Consider the following 18458-nt stretch of genomic DNA (forward strand, 5'->3'; position numbering starts at 1 on the left):
ATAGGAGTGCACTGAGTCTTCCTTCATCCCCACCCCCAAACTCCACAGCCTCTCAGAAAGTCCTGTTGCCTCTACCTTCCTTAAAATATACCCCAAGCCCAACCACTTCTCTTCACCTTCATGGACATCACCCTGGTCAAAGCATTCCTGTCCTCTGTGGGTTATTGCAGCAGACTCCTAACTGTGCTTCTAGCGTCCACTCCTGCTCCAGCTAAAATCCATTCTCCACACTGCCAGCAGAGTGATTTGTTTAAATTTAAACCACATCCTATCACTCCTCTGCTTAAAACCCTTTAACTGCTTCTCATCACAGTTGTAAAAATCAAAAGGCTGGGCTTCCCTGGTGGCGCAGTGGTTGAGAGTCTGCCTGCCAATGCAGGGGACATGGGTTCGAGCCCCGGTCTGGGAGGATCCCACATGCCGTGGAGCAACTGGGCCCGTGAGCCACAATTACTGAGCCTGCGCGTCTGGAGCCTGTGCTCCGCAACAAGAGAGGCCGCAATAATGAGAGGCCCGCGCACTGCGATGAAGAGTGGCCCCCACTTGCCGCAACTAGAGAAAGCCCTCGCATAGAAACAAAGACCCAACACAGCCAAAAATAAATAAATAAATAAATAAAAATTAAAAAAAAAATCAAAAGGCTTGCTGGAGAGGTACAAACTATTAGGTACAAAATAAGCTACAAGGATATATTGTACAACACGGGGAATATAACCAATCTTATAATAACTATAAATGGAGTATAACCTTTAAAAATTGTGAATCACTATATTGTACACCTATAACTTATATTGTACAGCAACTATACTTCAATTAAAAGAAAGGCTTACTAGATCCACAAGGTGTATGGGCCTTGGCCATCATCTACATCTGCCCTCACCTCCTGCTACCCCTCCTTCATTCACTGAGCTTCAGCCCCTCTGGTCTTGTTTCTTGAACACATCATACTTCTCCAGTTGGTGTCTGCATATGCCACTGGTTCTGCCTGCAATATACTTCACCCAGATCTTCAGATGGCAGGTACTTTCTTATTTAGGTGACAGTTCAAATGTCTCCTCTTCAAAGTGGCCTTCCCTGACCACCCAAGTCTGGGATCATTCTTTGTCCCGTTTGCCCCATTTTGCTTTCCTCAAAGCACTTATCACATCTTGAAATGATCTTTTTACTGAAAAATTGATGAGTTTATTTCTATCTTTGCCAAGAAGAATGTCAGCTCCCAGAGGACGGAGACTTTCTCTTGCTCACAGCTCTCCCTGACATCTAGAATAGTCTCTGCACATAGAAGGCCCTCAGCAAATTTTTGTTTGTTGGATAACTCCAGCACTACTTAGTACCTACGCTGTGGATTGGATTTCCAGGATTGCATGAGTGGATTCGTGAAGTGCCCGGGTAGTAGCACAGAGCTCAGCCAGCGTAGGGGCCCAATGTTTTTTTTCTTTTTTTTTTCACTTTAAATTGGGAAGTGAGGGTGGCGATGGGGGTACGGTAGACACACTGCCACCCAGTGCACTGTGTCTGAGGGGCTTAATCTATGTAGTTATAAACCAAATGTATGCAAATGAAGACAAGTTCTCCTCCTCCTCAGGCGTGGCGTGTGGGGGACATTAAGGAAATCCCCACAGAAATGACTGTGTTAGCATTTTGTCCTGATAGATTAACGAAGAAATCCTAAGAAGAAACGTAAATTGCCCAGAATGCTTAATGTAGTAATTTATTTGCAAACACTCCTAAAAAGTAATGGAACAGCACTTAAACTAAATTAAACTAACTGGTTTTAGTAACTCCAGACTTTGAAACCAAGGAAAGATGTTAAAAATCAATGGGCATGTCAGAGAGTGGTAGAGTTCAGGGGTTGGGGGGACATGGGCTCCCCTCAGGCTTCCTGCCACCATGTGACAGTGGGTGCGACCAGACCCTTTGACGCTATAGACCCACTGTAGGTTCAAGTGAACTGAGCATTACATGTGTAAAAGGTCTATTTGTTCCTAACACCCTTCATCTTGACTTTTTTATTCCTTCTGAAAAATGAGGCAAATGCACAGCAAGACCTCAACTGATGCTTCTTGTTCAAAGATTCTATGCTTTAAATATAGACATTTTGTTTTAGAAAGCTCTCTGATTCTATCACAAGTGAGTTTCAGCTTTTGGGTCTTGGTTAGGCCACGGGATAGACGATTCCCATGTAGGCTGGAGTTGAATAGTGCAGACTCTTGGTTCATCATCTGGGGCAGGTTGCATAGCCTCTGCATGCCTTAGCCTTCCCTTCTGTAAATTGGTAACAGTAATAGTCCTCCCTTGCCTAGCACTGTGCCTGGCATGTAGAAAATACTCAATAAATGTTAGCCTTTATTACTAAGCCTATCATTCAGAGGAGGTTATCAGCACAGTAAAAAAAATGTAGTGTTTGCTCTTTGAAAGGTCCGTGTTATTCCAAACTCAAAATGATCCTCTTGTGTTGAGACTCAACTCATGGACTCTTGCGAGACAAAGACAAACCAGGTTGACTATGAAGACACTGGGCCCCACAACAGTGTCAGACACAGCACCTTGGGGCCCTGTAGGTCCGAGAGCGGAAAGAAGGAGGTGCCTCACCAGGACATGGCTGTGAAGGTCACAGGAAGCAGAAGCCACCAGTAATAGTCTAACTTCTCGGAGAACACAGCTATCAGCATTCCCACCAGCATCCCATTGTACCCATGGAGACCCGAGGCGATGGCGGACCTGGGGTTGAAAACAGAGGTACTGTGTGAATTTGTTGGCACTTACTGGGTCTGTTCCTCCTGGTGCTCACAGAAAAAAGTCAGCTTAGTCAATGAATATAGGGTAGTCACACAGCTGTCGGCACATTTCTAGATCACATACACACACACACACACACACACACACACACCTTGATTACCCTTGCTGATCTAGAATTAAATAATGCACTTTGTCTGTGTCTAAGCTCCCCTTTGCTTCTCAGGGGAGTCTAGACTGCTTGATATAGAGGGAAATCTAAGAGAAACCTGAGGTGCGTCACGGGGAAGGGGTGTGTGTGTGTGTGTGTGTGTGTGTGTGTGTATGTGTGAAAGAGACAGTACAGAATGAGGAAGGAGGGAGGCAGGGAGGAGGAGAGAGTGTGTTCTGACTGCATTGTGTGACACTGTAATTGTCTGAATCTGGCCGCTTTCCCTGTCTCTGAAGTTGGCCACAGAGTGCACAAGCCGAGTCCGCTGTGATGCCCATGCCCTTCCCCACGGCACAGCAGGAGGGCCCAGAGGCACCATAGAATCCAAGCTTGAGTCTCCTTCTGCTTCATCAGAGATGCCTGTATGCACCTAAACTTCTCTTCCTGATCCAAATAAACACTGCCCTTGACCTTTCCCATTGCTCTGCTGGGTAAGGGGAGAGGGGAATGGGGTGAGGGACGGGCCTGGACAAATCACATTGCAAGGCCCCTGCAGAGAATAAGCTTTGTGTGCTGTGGTCTGCCCTGCCCTCCACTGAAAGTTGCCTGAGGTCAAAGCTTATCTGATGTCAGTGTCAACAACAGTCAACAGTGTCTGGTGCACGGAGCGGAGCGTTCTAGGCAAGCAGTTGATGAATGGATGTGAGTGTGTGTTAAATCCTACCACAGATACTGACTGTTTTGTAGGCGGAGGCACCTGGAAGCATGGTGCCCTATGGTGGAGGAAGGGAGCTCTAGCCAGAGGAGGCTCCTGCCTGGCAGAGGCCACAGCTTAGGTGTGGAATAGGGGAACCTTCAGCTCTGGAGTGACCAGGAGATCAGCTCAGCTAGATTAGGGGAGTGGGAGCAGGGGAGAGGGTGGGAGAGCATCTCTAGACAGTTTCTAACAAGAAAAGCTGAACATGGGGCACTTGTGTGGGGACACTTGTATGGGACATGGGACAGCTGGGTCTTTAGCTGCTCCAAGGCCAGGAAGATATGGGGCAGCTGGGGGCAGGCAGGGGGCTGAGAAAGAACGGGGCGGCAGGGAAGACCACTGGAGTTCAGAATCTCCTCAGGACTAGAATAACTACCTGAGAAACCTGTGCTTGGGGAAGAATCATTATTTTTAAGTGTGTTTGCATTTTCTCTATATTTTCTCATTTCTGTTCCATGTTAGAATTTAGTACATTTTTAGTTTTAATACCAGTTGCTTCAGGCAAACTGAGCAGAGACTGATGACCCATACTGGGGGAGAACCTCAGCCCCAGTGGCTGGGTGTATAGGAATAGCAGGAATAAAATGAGGGAATCCAGGGGAGATAAAATTAGGGAGACATCTATCGGCTGCCTCCATAGCTGCCCCTCCCCGTAGGGAGTCCCCTCCCAGAACCCTTCTCTATCAAAACGTTGGTGGCTTCTGGCTTGATTGTCAAAAGGAGACCCATTGCCTCACATCCCCATCCCTGCCCTGACCAACAAAAATATAAAATTAGGTTCAACCTCAATGCCCAAAAGACCTTCACTAGGACCATGTTCCAGAAGGACACTGCGGCATCATGTTGCTGAGCTTGAGGCTGCAGTGGTAAAGGGCTGTCTCGGGCTAGTGGGGGTGGGGTAGTACAAGTAAGGGTTGGGGAGAGGGGGTGGGGGGAAGCAGGAGTGGTGGACAAGGAGAAGAGGTAGGGGCTCTGGGGGTAGGCGAGTAGGGATGGTGGAGGGGGGTGGTAGAGGTTATGACTAGGATATGCAGCTGCATCAGTGGTTCACTTGGGACAGTGGTGAAATTGGGGCTCCTCAGAAGGATGTGCGTGTACACATGTCATGTAAGGTGCCTAGAGCTTTGAGCCTATGATGTAGAACATGGCACTGACCTACCAGCAATGAGGCTGGAATCTTTTCCAGGCACCATGGTAGAATATGGAACATCTGAGATGGACTTCCTGTTCTGAACATAGCCAGGGAGAGAAGACTCAGAAAGCAGAGAATGATCCAAGATAGTAAGGGGTAAGTTCTGTGGTTTTTCAGAGAGAAATGAGGGTTCAGAGAGCACTGGGGTAGTCAGGGGTGGCTCCCTGGAGGAGGAGGGATTTGCAGGAAGGGTAGGATTAGTTAGGCCGAAGCAAAAGTGCTCAGTTGGGAAGAGTGTGATGCTACGTGGTAGGTTGGGTGAGGCCCGTCAGAGAAGGCTTTGGAAACCAAGCTGAGGGATTGGGTTTTTAGCTAATGCACACTTGTCTTAGATTCTTAATCAGGATATTTGGGAAGATTAGGCAGGGAATGTGTGAGTTTCCCTCATAAAACTGGGAGCAAAAAAAGAGTCCATGGAGCAACTCTTTGAATGGCTTGGCAAGTTTTCCAGTGAATTATGGTCAGGAGGGAAGTTGGCGAATTAGACTGTCAGAGCAGGAAGGGACACAGGCTTCTTGAAGGTGACCTGTAGATGGGCTGGATGGAGTTCACCTCAGGGGAGTTTTGGCGAACAGTGATGGAACAGTAGGACAAGAGCTGATCCTGTCAGAGGCTATTTCTATGCCAGCTGTCCGTGAGGCTGTAGGTGAGTGGCAGCAAGGAATAGGGAACCCACTGCTTGAAACAGAGACACAAATCCTGGCTGGAGCCCATTTCTTCTGTCACCTACCAGACCTACACCCCAAAGAATTCAGCCTCTTATTCATCTGATCTCGTATGGCCTCCCAGCTAGAATTGGCATGGTCCCCCAAGGCCACCTTAGAGGGGCACTGACACTTCTCATGGGAGACAAGTCGACCCACGCCTGTGCCTTGGTGGAGCTGGAATGTCAGGGGGGCTGGAGGAGTGCAGCGTTGGTTATAACACAAGCAACTTGGAGCACTCTCCAGGCTCTGGGGTAACCAGGGGCCCCCGGCTCTGCTGTCCACTCTGCCCACGTGCCAGGGAGAGCACTGACCTCCAGCCTAGAAGACGCAGGCCACGTGTCCCAGCCAGAACCCTGCCATCCACTGGCTGTGGCTCCTTCCGTGAGCGCCTTACTCCTCCTGGCCTTCTTTCTCTCACTTGCAAAACGTGGACCCTCTTACCTTCACTGTCTGCCTTGTGAAGTGGCGGGAAGAATCACAGGTAACAAGGCACGACAGTGCTTTTAAATATTTTTGACAGTACTGCATGGTAAGGAAGGAATGTGTTCATATTTTATAGTATGGCCCAGTTTTTCTCTCTCTCTCTTTCTCTCTCTCTCTCACCCCCCCCACACACCCAACATGATTGAAACAAAAATTTCACAAATAATATTTACCTTTACTACATATGGATTACTCTAATCTGTTTTATTTTATTCTATTATTTTAATTTAAAAAAATCTTGTTTTTAAAAATTCATGATCTACAAATGAATTGGTGACCGCCAAATTTAAAAAAAGCTGCGACTGTGGGCATTCCCAGACCTCTCTGATCATCAGAAGTACCCAGGAGAATCTTGTTTAAAACACCGCCCACCTCCAGATCCACTGAATGGGAATATCTCTGGGAGGGAGGGGGACTGGGGTGGTGCTGAGAAACTATATTTCTTAACAATCACTCCAGGTGTTTCTGGCCATCAGGAAAGTTTGGGAACCATTGGAATAACATATGGCAAAGTCTGAGGAAATGGTCCCGTTCTCTAAAATGCACTTGTTGTTATTACTGGGCTTTGTGGCCACCGGTGCAGAGCTGCCCTCCCCGCAACCTGCCCGCTCTCAGCTCCTGTTGTTCCCTTCTCCATGCCACCTCCCCACCCCCTCACTGCCCTCTCCTCTCGCCTTCCTCTCTCCCACATCAATGTTACTAGCTCAAGGCTGCCCTCTCTAAGCTTCCCAACACTTAATGAGGTCTGCCTTCTCTGAGCTCTCCAGTATACACTGTCTTGTATTATTCTGAGACATTTCTTGTCTGTTAGTCTTATCTCCCTCAACTAGATTGTAGGCTCCATGAAGGAAGAGCAGCTTAAGTGTTCCTCTGCACCTGCCTTTGAGGGAGTGTTTCCAGAAGTCTCTACAGTCAGATGGAGCCTGGTACTGTCACTTGCTGTGAACTTAGGAGAAGTTTAACTGTGTAAAGAACTCCAGTGACATGTTTAAAGCTGATACTCAGGAGACTGTGGTTGGCTGATACTAGGATAAGGTCACTCAAGTAAACACTTCTCCACCTGTCTATCCCAAGAACCCAAGACCCTCAGAGAGAGGAACTCACTTGTCCTGGCTCAAGACAAGGGCAGTTAAAGTTGACACCACTGTCCCCAGAGCCCCAGCAATTGTCCACCAGGGATTCTGGATCAGGAGCCCTATGAAGATGATGAGTCCGCTGAGAGGGTTGTTGACGAACATCACCTGAGCGGCCCCCCTCAGAACCCAGTCTGTGAACTGGAAGGCCAGGGGCTTATCTGAAAGAGATAGGCAGAGTCATCAACAGGGTTCAGCCTGTGCTTCCCTGCTGGACCACTGGCTGGCGAGGCAACCAAGGCAGACAGGGATGCACTAGCCAGGACATTTTCCCTCATTCAGCCTGGTGCCCAGCCCGAATCTCTGCGTGGCCTGACAATCAGTCCACAGTGGTGTCAGTTTTGCCATACAGACTGAGGCACCATGCTGAGACCAATTTAACGCTATTCCAGCCATCGGCTTGGTTGGTAAGGAAGCCCCAGGAACATTCCAAGGGAAATTTATTGGTCCAAAGGAAGAGGTGGGGAGGGAAGGAAACTCTTTTTGTGTAGAGCTGTATGACTCAGTTGAGGGCTGGTATCTGAGCAGCAAAGAATATAGTCTGGAGAAAAAAAGGCTGGGAAAGAAATGATTTTAGCCCAGCTGTGAAATCAGCATTGAGTTATGTATTGACATTGAGTATTGACATGCATTCTGTCTCATTCTCTGGTTTGGTTTCCAGGACAACATATACAAGTGGGGGGCAGGTGGGGGAGGGTATGGTAGGGATATTTGTTGCAACATTTAGTTTAGGGAAACTAGGAGAAGAATGATGTTAAAAGGGAAGAATCTGGAACATTGGGGAGGGTGAGACCAATATTTTCTTGGCACATAAAAAATGGCTGTGGAATAAGTGAAGGAATGACCATTCAGTTTGTTTGAAAATGGCTTCTACGTTGCTAATGTGGTTGTCCTATATCTATTCCATGTAGGAGTGAAGAATTTGCAAAGAACTAAAATCAGTGGAATGCACTGAATTCTGAAACCATGGGAATTCAGGTAGTAGGATACATTACGGCCACCCAGAGCCAGCCCTGACCTGGAGCACCTCAAATGTGGGGGCCCTGCCATGGGTGAGTGTGGGAGCAGCTTCCTCAGTCCAAGCCAGAGGGCGGGCTGGCTCCCTGGCCTGGCCTGGCTGCTTCTGCCCTGGGCATTGGCCTACCTTTCAGCCAGCTCCTGCATTCCTTCATCTCGCCTGTGAGGTAGCCCACAGCTTGAAAGAGGCTGATGCCCCCTTGGCCCAAAGAGCCCTGAGGGGATGCCCCACTTTCTCTTCTTCTACCTTTTTCATTGGGTTTTTCAATCTTCACAATGTGGCTGTCTTCGCTGGATGACCGAAGATCCTTTAAGGAGAAGCCATGACAAAACATCAAATAATATAGCTGTTTGAGAGCAGGGGCATTTGGGGGTAGGGAAGATGTTCAGATTTTTTGATAAAGATAGAGGATCATGAGACAAATAAATGTCCATTGTGCAATGCTGTCTAGAGTGCCCCACGCAGGCCTGCTCTTCCCAGGACTTCTACACGTTCCTCATAGCAGGGTTCTTAACTTTTTGTGCCATGGATCCCTTTTGGCAGTTTGGTAGGCCTGTGGACTTCCTTCCAGAATGTTTGTAAATGAATAAAATAAATAAGATTGCAATGAAAACCAATTATATTGAAATGCAGTTATCACAGTATTAAAAAAAAAAACCCTGCTATGCATATAGGGGCAGCAGATCCAATACCAATTATACTTTTAAAGTACTGATGAGTGACTATGTGGGATGACAACTCAGGACAACTCTATAGGGCCATTCTAGCACCAGAACTCACCGTAGGCTCACCTGAGGCCTTTATTGTGACTGCATCACAGCCCAACTTCTGCCTAATTCTGCTGCCTTTCCTTCTCTACAAGTATTGACCCCAAGGACACACCCCAGTAAACTTCTTACATCCAACTCTCCATCTCAGACTCAGTTTGCTTTGGGAACCCAATCATGTGACGATGACAAAAATCTCAGGTACTACTAATATGGCTGTTGTTCTTTGCTTATATTTATAATTGAAGTAAATGCTAAAGTTCATTGGAGGTTAGTGAAAATAAAGATAAATTATTTTTTCCATCCAAGTTCATATCCCCATCAATCTTGTCTATGGACACCTGGGTCAGGACTCCTTGCTCTAAAACTGTGTTTTCTGATATAGTATCCATGTGGCTCTTGGCACTTAAAATGTGGCTAATCTGAACTGAGATGTGCTCGAAGTAGGTTTTGAAGGTTTAGTACGAAAAAAGAATGTGTAAAAGATCTCAGTGATACTTTATATTGATTAAATATTAAAATAATAATATATTCATATATATTAGGCTCAATAAAATATATTATTAAAATTAATTTCACCTGATTAATACAGATGGCCAAAGGGCACATAAAAGATGCTCAACATCACTAATTATAAGAGAAATGCAAATGAAAACTACAATAAGGTATCACCTCACACCAGTCAGAATGGCCATCATCAAAAAGTCTACAAATAATAAATGCTGGAGAGGGTGTCGAGAAAAGGGAACCCTCCTACACTGTTGGTGGGAATGTAAACTGGTGTAGCCACTATGGAGAATAGTATGGAGGTTCCTGAAAAAACTAAAAACAGAGCTACCATATGATCCTTCAATCCCAATCCTAGGTATATATATGGGGAAAAACATAATTCAAAAAGATACATGCACCCCAATGTTCATTGCAGCACTATTTACAATGGCCAAGACATGGAAGCAACCTAAGTGTCCATCAACAGATGAATAGACAAAGAAGATGTGGTATATTTATACAATGGAATATTACTCAGCCATAAGAAAGAATGAAATAATGTCATTTGCAGCAACATGGATGGACCTTGAGATTATCATACTAGATGAGGTAAGTCAGTCAGAGAAAGACAAATATATGATATTGCTCATATGTGGAATCTAAAGAAAAAATAATGCAAAGGAACTTATATACAAAACAGAAATAGACTCACACACTTAGAAAATAGACTTATGGTTACCAAGGGGGAAGTGGGGGGAGGGATGGTTAGTTTGGATTAACATATATACATTACTATATATAAAATAGATAACCAACAAGGACCTACTATATAGCCCAGAGAACTATATTCAATATTTTGTAATAACCTATAAGGGAAAAGAATCTGAAAAAGAACATATATATATATATATATATATATATATATATATATATATATATATATATATATAAACTGAACAATAATATATATATAGTTATATATATAACAGAATCACTGTGCTGTATATCTGAAACTAACACAACATTGTAAATCAACTATACTTCAATAAAAAATAAAGTAAAATAAATTAATTTCACCTGCTTTTTCTTTTTACTTTTTAAAATGTATTTAATATAAATTTAAACTTACATGTGTGGCTCATATTATGTTACTATTGTATACTGATGGTCTACAGATTTCTCTAACCTCATCACTGCATCAAAACTTAAATGTCTTGAAGATGTCAGTAGAAATGGTGAAGTGAGGACCTCCTCAAATTCTCTCCTCCATTAAGGCAATGAGAACACTGGAAAAAAATGTGCCAGAGGTGGTGGATAATAGTTGAGGAAAACAAGAAGCTAATCAAAAAGCTTAAAAGGAAAAACTGGGGAATGAGATGTCCAAAGGGGGCTTTAAAAGGCTTGGGCATATTGCTGTGAATCTAGAACACCTCATGCATGTGTAGGGCTTGCACATGCCCAGGACAGTGTGTATGCTCAAGAAAGACCTGAGAATGCCCTAAGCTCTCACCTCTGGCTGAGTTTGAATCTCTATGTAAGCAGAAATTAAAGGCTAGGTGGAGTTGAAAACTGCCTAGGTTTTGAAGTGTTGAAGATGTCCCAACACACAGACAGCTCTCCTTGGCAAAGACTGAGAAGCTTACTGATCCCAAGCATTTAAGGAAATCTCTGTCCAATAATTAGCTAAACTTTAAGCTGACTGAGCAGAGATTTCAGTGGCTACAAATGACAAAAGAATAAAGACTTTCCAGAACTAGTCCAGAAAAGCCATTAAACAAACAAGCCAGCAATGACAAACCCTGGGGAGAGGGAAGAATCTGATTTCCAGAGTTGTCACATTATTTAAGACATCCAGTTTTTTAACAAACAATTATGAGACATGCAAAGAAACAAGAAAGTATGAGACAAGGGAAATAAAGCAATCAATAGGAACTGTCCCTGAGGAAGGCCAGACTTATTAAACAAAGATTTAAAATCACCTTAAAATATCATCAGGGAACAAAAGAAAACCATGTTTAAAAACTAAAGGAGAGTATGAGAAATGTGAGAACAATCTCACTAAATAGAGATTATCAATAAACAGGAAATTATAAAAAAGAAACAAATAGAAATCCTGAAGTTGAAAGGTATAAAAATGGAAATGAAAAATTTGCTAGAGTAGCTCAACAGCAGCTTGGAGCACTCAGAAGAAAGAATCAGAAAACCTAAAGGCAAGTCAATTGAGATTATCCAATCTGAGGAACAGAAAGAAAACAGAAAGATGAAAAATGAACACAGCCTCAGAGACCTGTGGGACCCATCAAGTGTACCACCATATGCATAATGGGCATTCCAGAAGGGAAGGAGAGAGAAAGGGGCAGGAATATTTGAAAACTTCCCAAATTTGATGAAAATCAGTAATAGACACATCCAAGTAGTTCAACAAACTTCCAGTAGGATAAACTCAAAGAGATCTTCACCTAGACATATCATAAACTATTAAAAGTCAAAGACAAGAGTAATTTTGTATAGACTCTTGAAAGCAGCAAGAGTGAATCAAGTCATTACATACAAGAAATCCTCAATAGAATTAACACCCAATTTCAGAAACCATGGAGGTCAGAAGGCAGTGGAATGACATATTGAAAGTGCTGAAAGAAAGACTGTCAATCAAGAATTCTATATTCAGCAAAACAGTTTTTTAAAAATGAAGGAGAAATTAACACATTCTGAGATAAATGAAGACTGAGAGAATTTATTGCTAGTAGACCTGCCTATGAGAAATATTAAAATGAGTCCTTCAGGCTGATATGAAAGGACACTAAGAAGGACACTAGTATCTCAAGAAGAAATAAAGAGCATTGGTAAAGGTAACTACATAGGTAAATATAATAGGCAGTTTAAATGTATTTTTGGTAATTCTCTTTTTCCCCTTCTGATGTAAAGACAACTTCATAAAACAATTGTAAGTCTGTGTTGGTGGGCATACAATGTATAAAGATGTAATTTGTATGACAGTAACAGCACAAAGGAGGTGGGGATAGAGCTACATAGGAACACAGCTTTTGGATAATATTGTAATTAAGTGGGTTTTAATCCAAGCTAGATTGTTATAAATTAAGATGTTTAATTGTAATATCTAGGGCAACTACTCAGAAAATAACTAGAAACATATAGAAAATAATGACAGAAGAATTAAAATGATACACTAGAAAATATCTGTTTAAGACAAAAGATGGAGTAGTGAAATAATAGAGAAACAGAAAAAAGACAGAAAACACATAGCAAAATGGCAGGCATAAATCCTGCCTTATCAGTAACTAAATTAAATATAAATGGATTCACACTTCAGTTAAAAGACAGAAATTGGCAGAACGGAATTTAAAAATTTATACAACTATATCTTGTCTACAAGAGACACAATTTATATTCAAATATGTAAATATATTGTAAGGATGGAAAAAGATATATTGTGCAAACCGTTACCAAAAAAAAAAAAAGCTGGAGTGACTATACTAAGATCAGCAAAATAGACCTTTTGCTAAGACAAAAATTGTTACTAGAGAGTAAGAAAGACAATTTTAATGATAAAAGGATCAGTCTATGAAGAAGATATAAGAATTATAAACACTTACATGCCTAACAAAGCCCCAAAATACATGAAGCAGAAGTTGGCAGAATTGAAGGGAGGAAAAGTCAACTCAATAATAATAATTGGAGACTTCTATACTCCACTTGAAAAAATGGATAGAATAACTAGACAGAAGATCAAGGAAATAGAAGACTTGAACAACACTATAAACTAACTAGACCTAATACATATCTATAGAACACTTCACCCAGCAATAGCAGAATATACCTTTTATAGTGCACATGGAACCTTCTCCAATATAGACCATGCTAGGCCATAAAATAAGTAAAACATTTTTACTGATAAAAATATCAGTAAAGGGATTGAAATCATTCACAATATGTTCTCTGGTCACAGTGGAGTGAAATTAGAAATCAAACATAGAAGGATATTTGGAAAATATGTGGAAATTAAACAACACACTCCTAAATAATCCATGGATCAGAGAGGAAATCAGAAGAGAAATTGGAAAATATTTCATTCATTGAGATGAATGAAAACAAAACCACAACACACCAAAACTTATGGGATGCAGCTAAATCAGTGAGTAGAGTGAAATTTGTAATTATAAATACCTATGTTAAAAAAGAAGAAATATCTCAACAACCTAACCTTTCACTTTAAGAAACTAGAAAAATAACAGTGAATTAAACCCAAAGCAAGTAGAAGGAAGGAAAAGTTGGTTCTTTGGAAAGATCAAAATTGACAAACTTTTAACTAGTTTGACAAAGAAAAAAAGAGCAGATTGAAATAACTAGAATCAGAAATGAAAGAGGGTACATTACTACCAACTTTAAAGAAAAAGAAAGGATTATAAGGAAGTGGATTATAAAGAAATTAATAATTGTATGCTAACAAATTAGATAACCTAGATGAACCGTATAAATTCTTAGAAAGACACACACTACCAAAACTGACTCAGGAAGAAATAGAAAATCTGAATTGACTCATAACAAAGTAAAGCAACTGAATTAGTTAAAAACCAAACCAAACCAAACCAAAATTTCCCACAAAACCCCAAGTCCCGGTGGCTTCACTTGTGAATTGCACCAAATGTTTAAAGAATTAATACCAATATCTTCTAAAGAGTAGAAGAGAAGGGAACACTTCTTAACACATTCTATGAGGCTACTATTATCTTGATATCAAAACCAGACAAAGTAATCACAAGAAAGAAAATTATAGACCAATATGCTTTATGAATATAGATGCAAACATCCTTAACAAAATACTAGCAAAACAAATCCAAGCAGGATATAAAAAAGATTATGACCAAAAGAGAATTCTAAGAATTTGAGGCTGTTTCAACCTATAAAAACTATCAACAGATTGTTTAATAGAATAAAGAAAAAAACTCACATGATTATCTTGATAAACACAGAAAAACCATTTGAAAAATTAAGCAACCTTACTGATAAAAAACAATCAACAAACTAGGAATAGAAAGGAAGTTCCTCAACCTAATAATAAAAACCCACAGCTAATATCAAACTTAATGGTGAAAGACTGGATGCTTTACCTCTAAGATCAGGAACAAGAGAAAGATGTGTGCTCTTGTCACTACTATTCAACATTGTACTGGAAGTTCTAGCCAGAGGAATTAGGTAAGAAAAAAACAGACAAAAGGGACCCGTATTGGAAAGAAAGAATTTAAACTATCTCTATTTGAAGATGGAACATCCTTTTATACATAAAATCCTTAAGGAATCTACAAAAAAACTATTAGAGATAATGAATGAGTTCAGCAAGTTTGCAGGATAGACAATCAATATACAAAAACAAATTTATTTCTATACATTGGCAATGAACAATCGAAAAATAAGATTAAGAAAACAATTCTATTTATGCAGCATGAAAAAGAATCAAATATTTTGGAATGAGTTTAACAAAAGAGGTGCAAGACTGTACACTTAAAAACTACAAAACATCATTGAAAGAAATTAAAAACTCAATAAAAGGAAAGATAACCTATGTCCAAGGACTGGAAGACTTAATATTGTTAAGATGACAATATTCTCCAAATTGATCTATAGATTTAACACAATCCCTATCAAAATGCCAGTTGCCTTTTTGTTTTATTTTTTTTTCAGAAATTGAAAGTTGGATCCTAAAATTCATATGGAAATTTAAGGATCTCAGAATAGATACAACAATCTTGAAAAAAAAGAACAAAGTTGGAGAACTCATACTTTCTGATTTCAAAACTTACTACAAAGCTACAGTGATCAAGGTGGTGTGGTATTGCCATAAGGATAAACATATAAATCAGTTCAATAGAAATGAGAGTCCAGAAACAAACCCATACATTTATGGTCAATTGATTGTTGATAGGAATATCAAGACAATTCAGTGGAGGAAGGATAATCTTTTTAACAAATGATTCTGGGACAAGTGGATATCCACTTGGTAAAATATTAAAATTGGACCCCTACTTAATATCATATACAGAAAGGAACTCAAAATGGATAAAAGACTTACATGTAAGAGCTAAAACTATAAAACCCTTAGATTAAAACATTGGAGTAAATCTTTGTGACCTTGGATAAGAAAATGGTTTCTTGCATATGACACCAAAACCATAAGCAATCAAAGAAAAAATAGATAAATTGGACTTAATCAGAATTAAAAACTCTGCTTCTAAGGACACTATCAAGAAAGTGAAAAGACAACCTACAGAGCGGGAGAAATTATTTGCAAATTATATATCTGGGAAGGGTCTAATATCCAGAATATAAAAAGAATGATTACAACTCTACAATAAAAAGACCAATAACCCAATTTAAAAAATGGGCAAAAGGTTTGAAAAGACATTTTTCCAAAGAAGATACACAAGTGGCCAGTAAGCACATGAAAAGATGTTCGACATCATTTGCCATTAGGGAAATGCTAATCAAAATCACAATGAGATGCCACTTCACATTCACCTAGGCTGTAACAAAAAAGACAACAACACATTTTGGTGAGGAGGTGTAGTGGCACGATGTGCACATTGCTGGTGAGAATATACACTAATGCAGCCACTTTGGAAAACAGTTTGGCAGTTCGTTAAAATGTTAAACACAGATTTACAATATGACCCAGAAATACCACTTCTAGGTATATACCCAAGAAAAATAGAAACGTGTCCACACAAAAACTTCTACACAGATGCTTATAGTAGGATTACTACTTATACAACCTCAAAGCAGAAACAACCCAAATGTCCATCAGCTGATGGATAAATAAAATACAGTATATTCATACAATGAAATATTATTTGGCCATAAAAAGGAATGATCTACTGAAAGAACCCAAAAACATTATGCTAAATGAATGAAACCAACCATAAAAGGCCACATATTATATGATTCCATTTATATGAAAGGTACAGAATAGGCAAATCCATAGGGACAGAAAGTAGATTGGTGGTTGCCAGGGGTTGGGGGGAGGATGGAATGAGGACTGACTGCTAATGAGTATGGATTTTCTTTTTGAGGTGATAAAAATATTCTGGAATTAGATAATGATGATGTTTGCACAGTTTTGTAAATATGCTAAAAAACAGTGTAATGTATACTTTAAAGGCGTGAATTTTACGGTACCTGAATTACATCTCATTAAAAAACCTAAGCAGTCTTGGGTCCTCTTCCACTGAATCAGTAGCTAGCCAGGCTGCCTCGGTGCTGCTGGGTCCAAGGAGTGCTAAAGGCCTGTGTTTGAATGGGCTTCCTTTTGGAGATAGTAGAGTAATTCAAGGGAGCAAGTGTAAGGGGAAAGATTTTGGGGACTGGTTGGAAGACTGGTATGTGTGTGTGTGCATTCTCTACTTGTCCTTAAAATCACGTCACACACAGAGCCACATTTTCCATCTAAGGCCAAGTAGGGCTGATTGTGGGTGTGAGCACGTATGGGGGGCAGAATCTCCCCACTTCCATGGGCATTAGGCGACACTTCCATGGCATTAGGTCACATGTGCTGGGAGAGCAGCATCTTTCTACACTCTTCCTCCCACCACCCACCTGGGAAACACCCTGGGAGGGACGTTCCTCACCTTTTCTTCAGGCATTTCCAGGAGGGGCAGGGCCGGGTGTGTATCCTGGGGGCTTGAGGGCCAGCTAGGGCTGGTAAACTCTGACTCGTAGAGTTTGTGCCTGCTGGAAGGAGGTTCTGCCAGGAGAGGACTGCTGTGAGTGTGAGTGTCAGACATCTCTTCCATGCGGTGGCCACTCATGGATCATGCGACTGGTGAAAGGAAAGGGAAAGAACAGGTGAGTCAGGATGGGGCCTCAGGGACTTGACCAAGGCTGGATGGAGGTCCCAGGAGGACTGAGGTCTGTCCTGACACAAGGGACCTACTCCTCCAGTCTCTTGGGCTACCAGAGGGGCCTGAAGCCATTCCTCAACCCACGTGACCTGTACCTTTCAAAATCCCCCCATTCTTCCAAGTCCAGAAGAAAGTCCATTTCTTCTGTGCAGATTTCCCTGACCACCCAGTTAGATCTAGATCTAACTAGATCTCTTTTTTTTTTTTCTGATCACTAAAATATTTTTTCTCTACCTTTCATATCATCCATTGTACTCTCTTATTGTGGTAATTAGTTGTACATATATTTTCCCCTTGATACATACATGTGGATCTGGGTCTTCCAACCAAATGGGGGTCTAAGAGAAATTTGTTTTCTTAGTTGCTGTGCAGCTTATGTTGCTGACAGTTGGCCTGCAGTGCCCCCTCTCTCCCCTCTGCCCTCAGTGCCCTTTCCAGCTCCTCCCCCCTCCCCTTCCCCAGGAGCAGTAAGCAGTTCTGGTATGATCTCTTGGAGGCTATGTGCACCGGTCCCTCCATGTGGGGCTCCTTTTCCTTTCACCACTGGGCCAGGACTTATGCCAGGACTTGGTTTTAGAACAACCTCTGCCCAGCGTCCTTAGTTTCCAGTTTAGTCCGGCTGCCCCCGGGTAGTTCTGTACTTCTCCTCTTCCTGTCTCAGCCATTCTTCTTCGGCCTCCTCCAGCTCAATTACGTCTTCCTTGACTTTGACTTTATTGCTTATTTGGGAGGTGGTTTTGGATCTGCACACAGTCTCATGGAATGAAACTCTGAGCTAGAGTTTTCCTCATTGATCCGTGCTGCCGTGGGTTAACCTTCCATCTATACACCTGTAACTCCCAAATCTAACATTTCTAGCCCAGTTTTGAGCACTAGATTCATAGATTTAATTCTTTACTTCATACTTGCATGTAGAGGTTCCAGAAGCAGCTTAAACTTAATACACTGAGACAACTCATAATGTTACCTTCCCAAGTCCTGTCCTCCTCCCTCAAAGGGGCCCATCCCAGGAAAAGTCCCCTCCCCCTTCCAAGCTGCTCCTTCAGACAACTCAGGAGTCAAACTTCATGCTCCCTTCTCTTCCACTCTCCAAATCCAGTAATTCTATCTCT

At 41.7% G+C, this 18458-nt stretch overlaps 1 protein-coding gene across 1 annotated transcript in view; it reads right to left on the reverse strand.

Annotated features, from left to right (window-relative positions):
• The window catches only part of SLC14A2 (solute carrier family 14 member 2), a 111374-nt gene that overhangs the window by 40064 nt on the left and 52852 nt on the right, over positions 1-18458 (reverse strand). Inside the window, exons 2-5 of the mRNA XM_061170229.1 lie at positions 17074-17264; positions 8304-8484; positions 7131-7320; positions 2593-2721 (exon numbers count right to left, since the gene is read on the reverse strand). Coding sequence (XP_061026212.1) covers positions 2593-2721; positions 7131-7320; positions 8304-8484; positions 17074-17253 — 680 coding nt within the window. The 5' untranslated portion in view covers positions 17254-17264. The remainder of the gene's footprint in view (positions 1-2592; positions 2722-7130; positions 7321-8303; positions 8485-17073; positions 17265-18458) is intronic.

This window comes from Eubalaena glacialis, chromosome 15 (assembly GCF_028564815.1).
Source record: "Eubalaena glacialis isolate mEubGla1 chromosome 15, mEubGla1.1.hap2.+ XY, whole genome shotgun sequence".
In the NCBI taxonomy this organism is placed as follows: Eukaryota; Metazoa; Chordata; class Mammalia; order Artiodactyla; family Balaenidae; genus Eubalaena; species Eubalaena glacialis.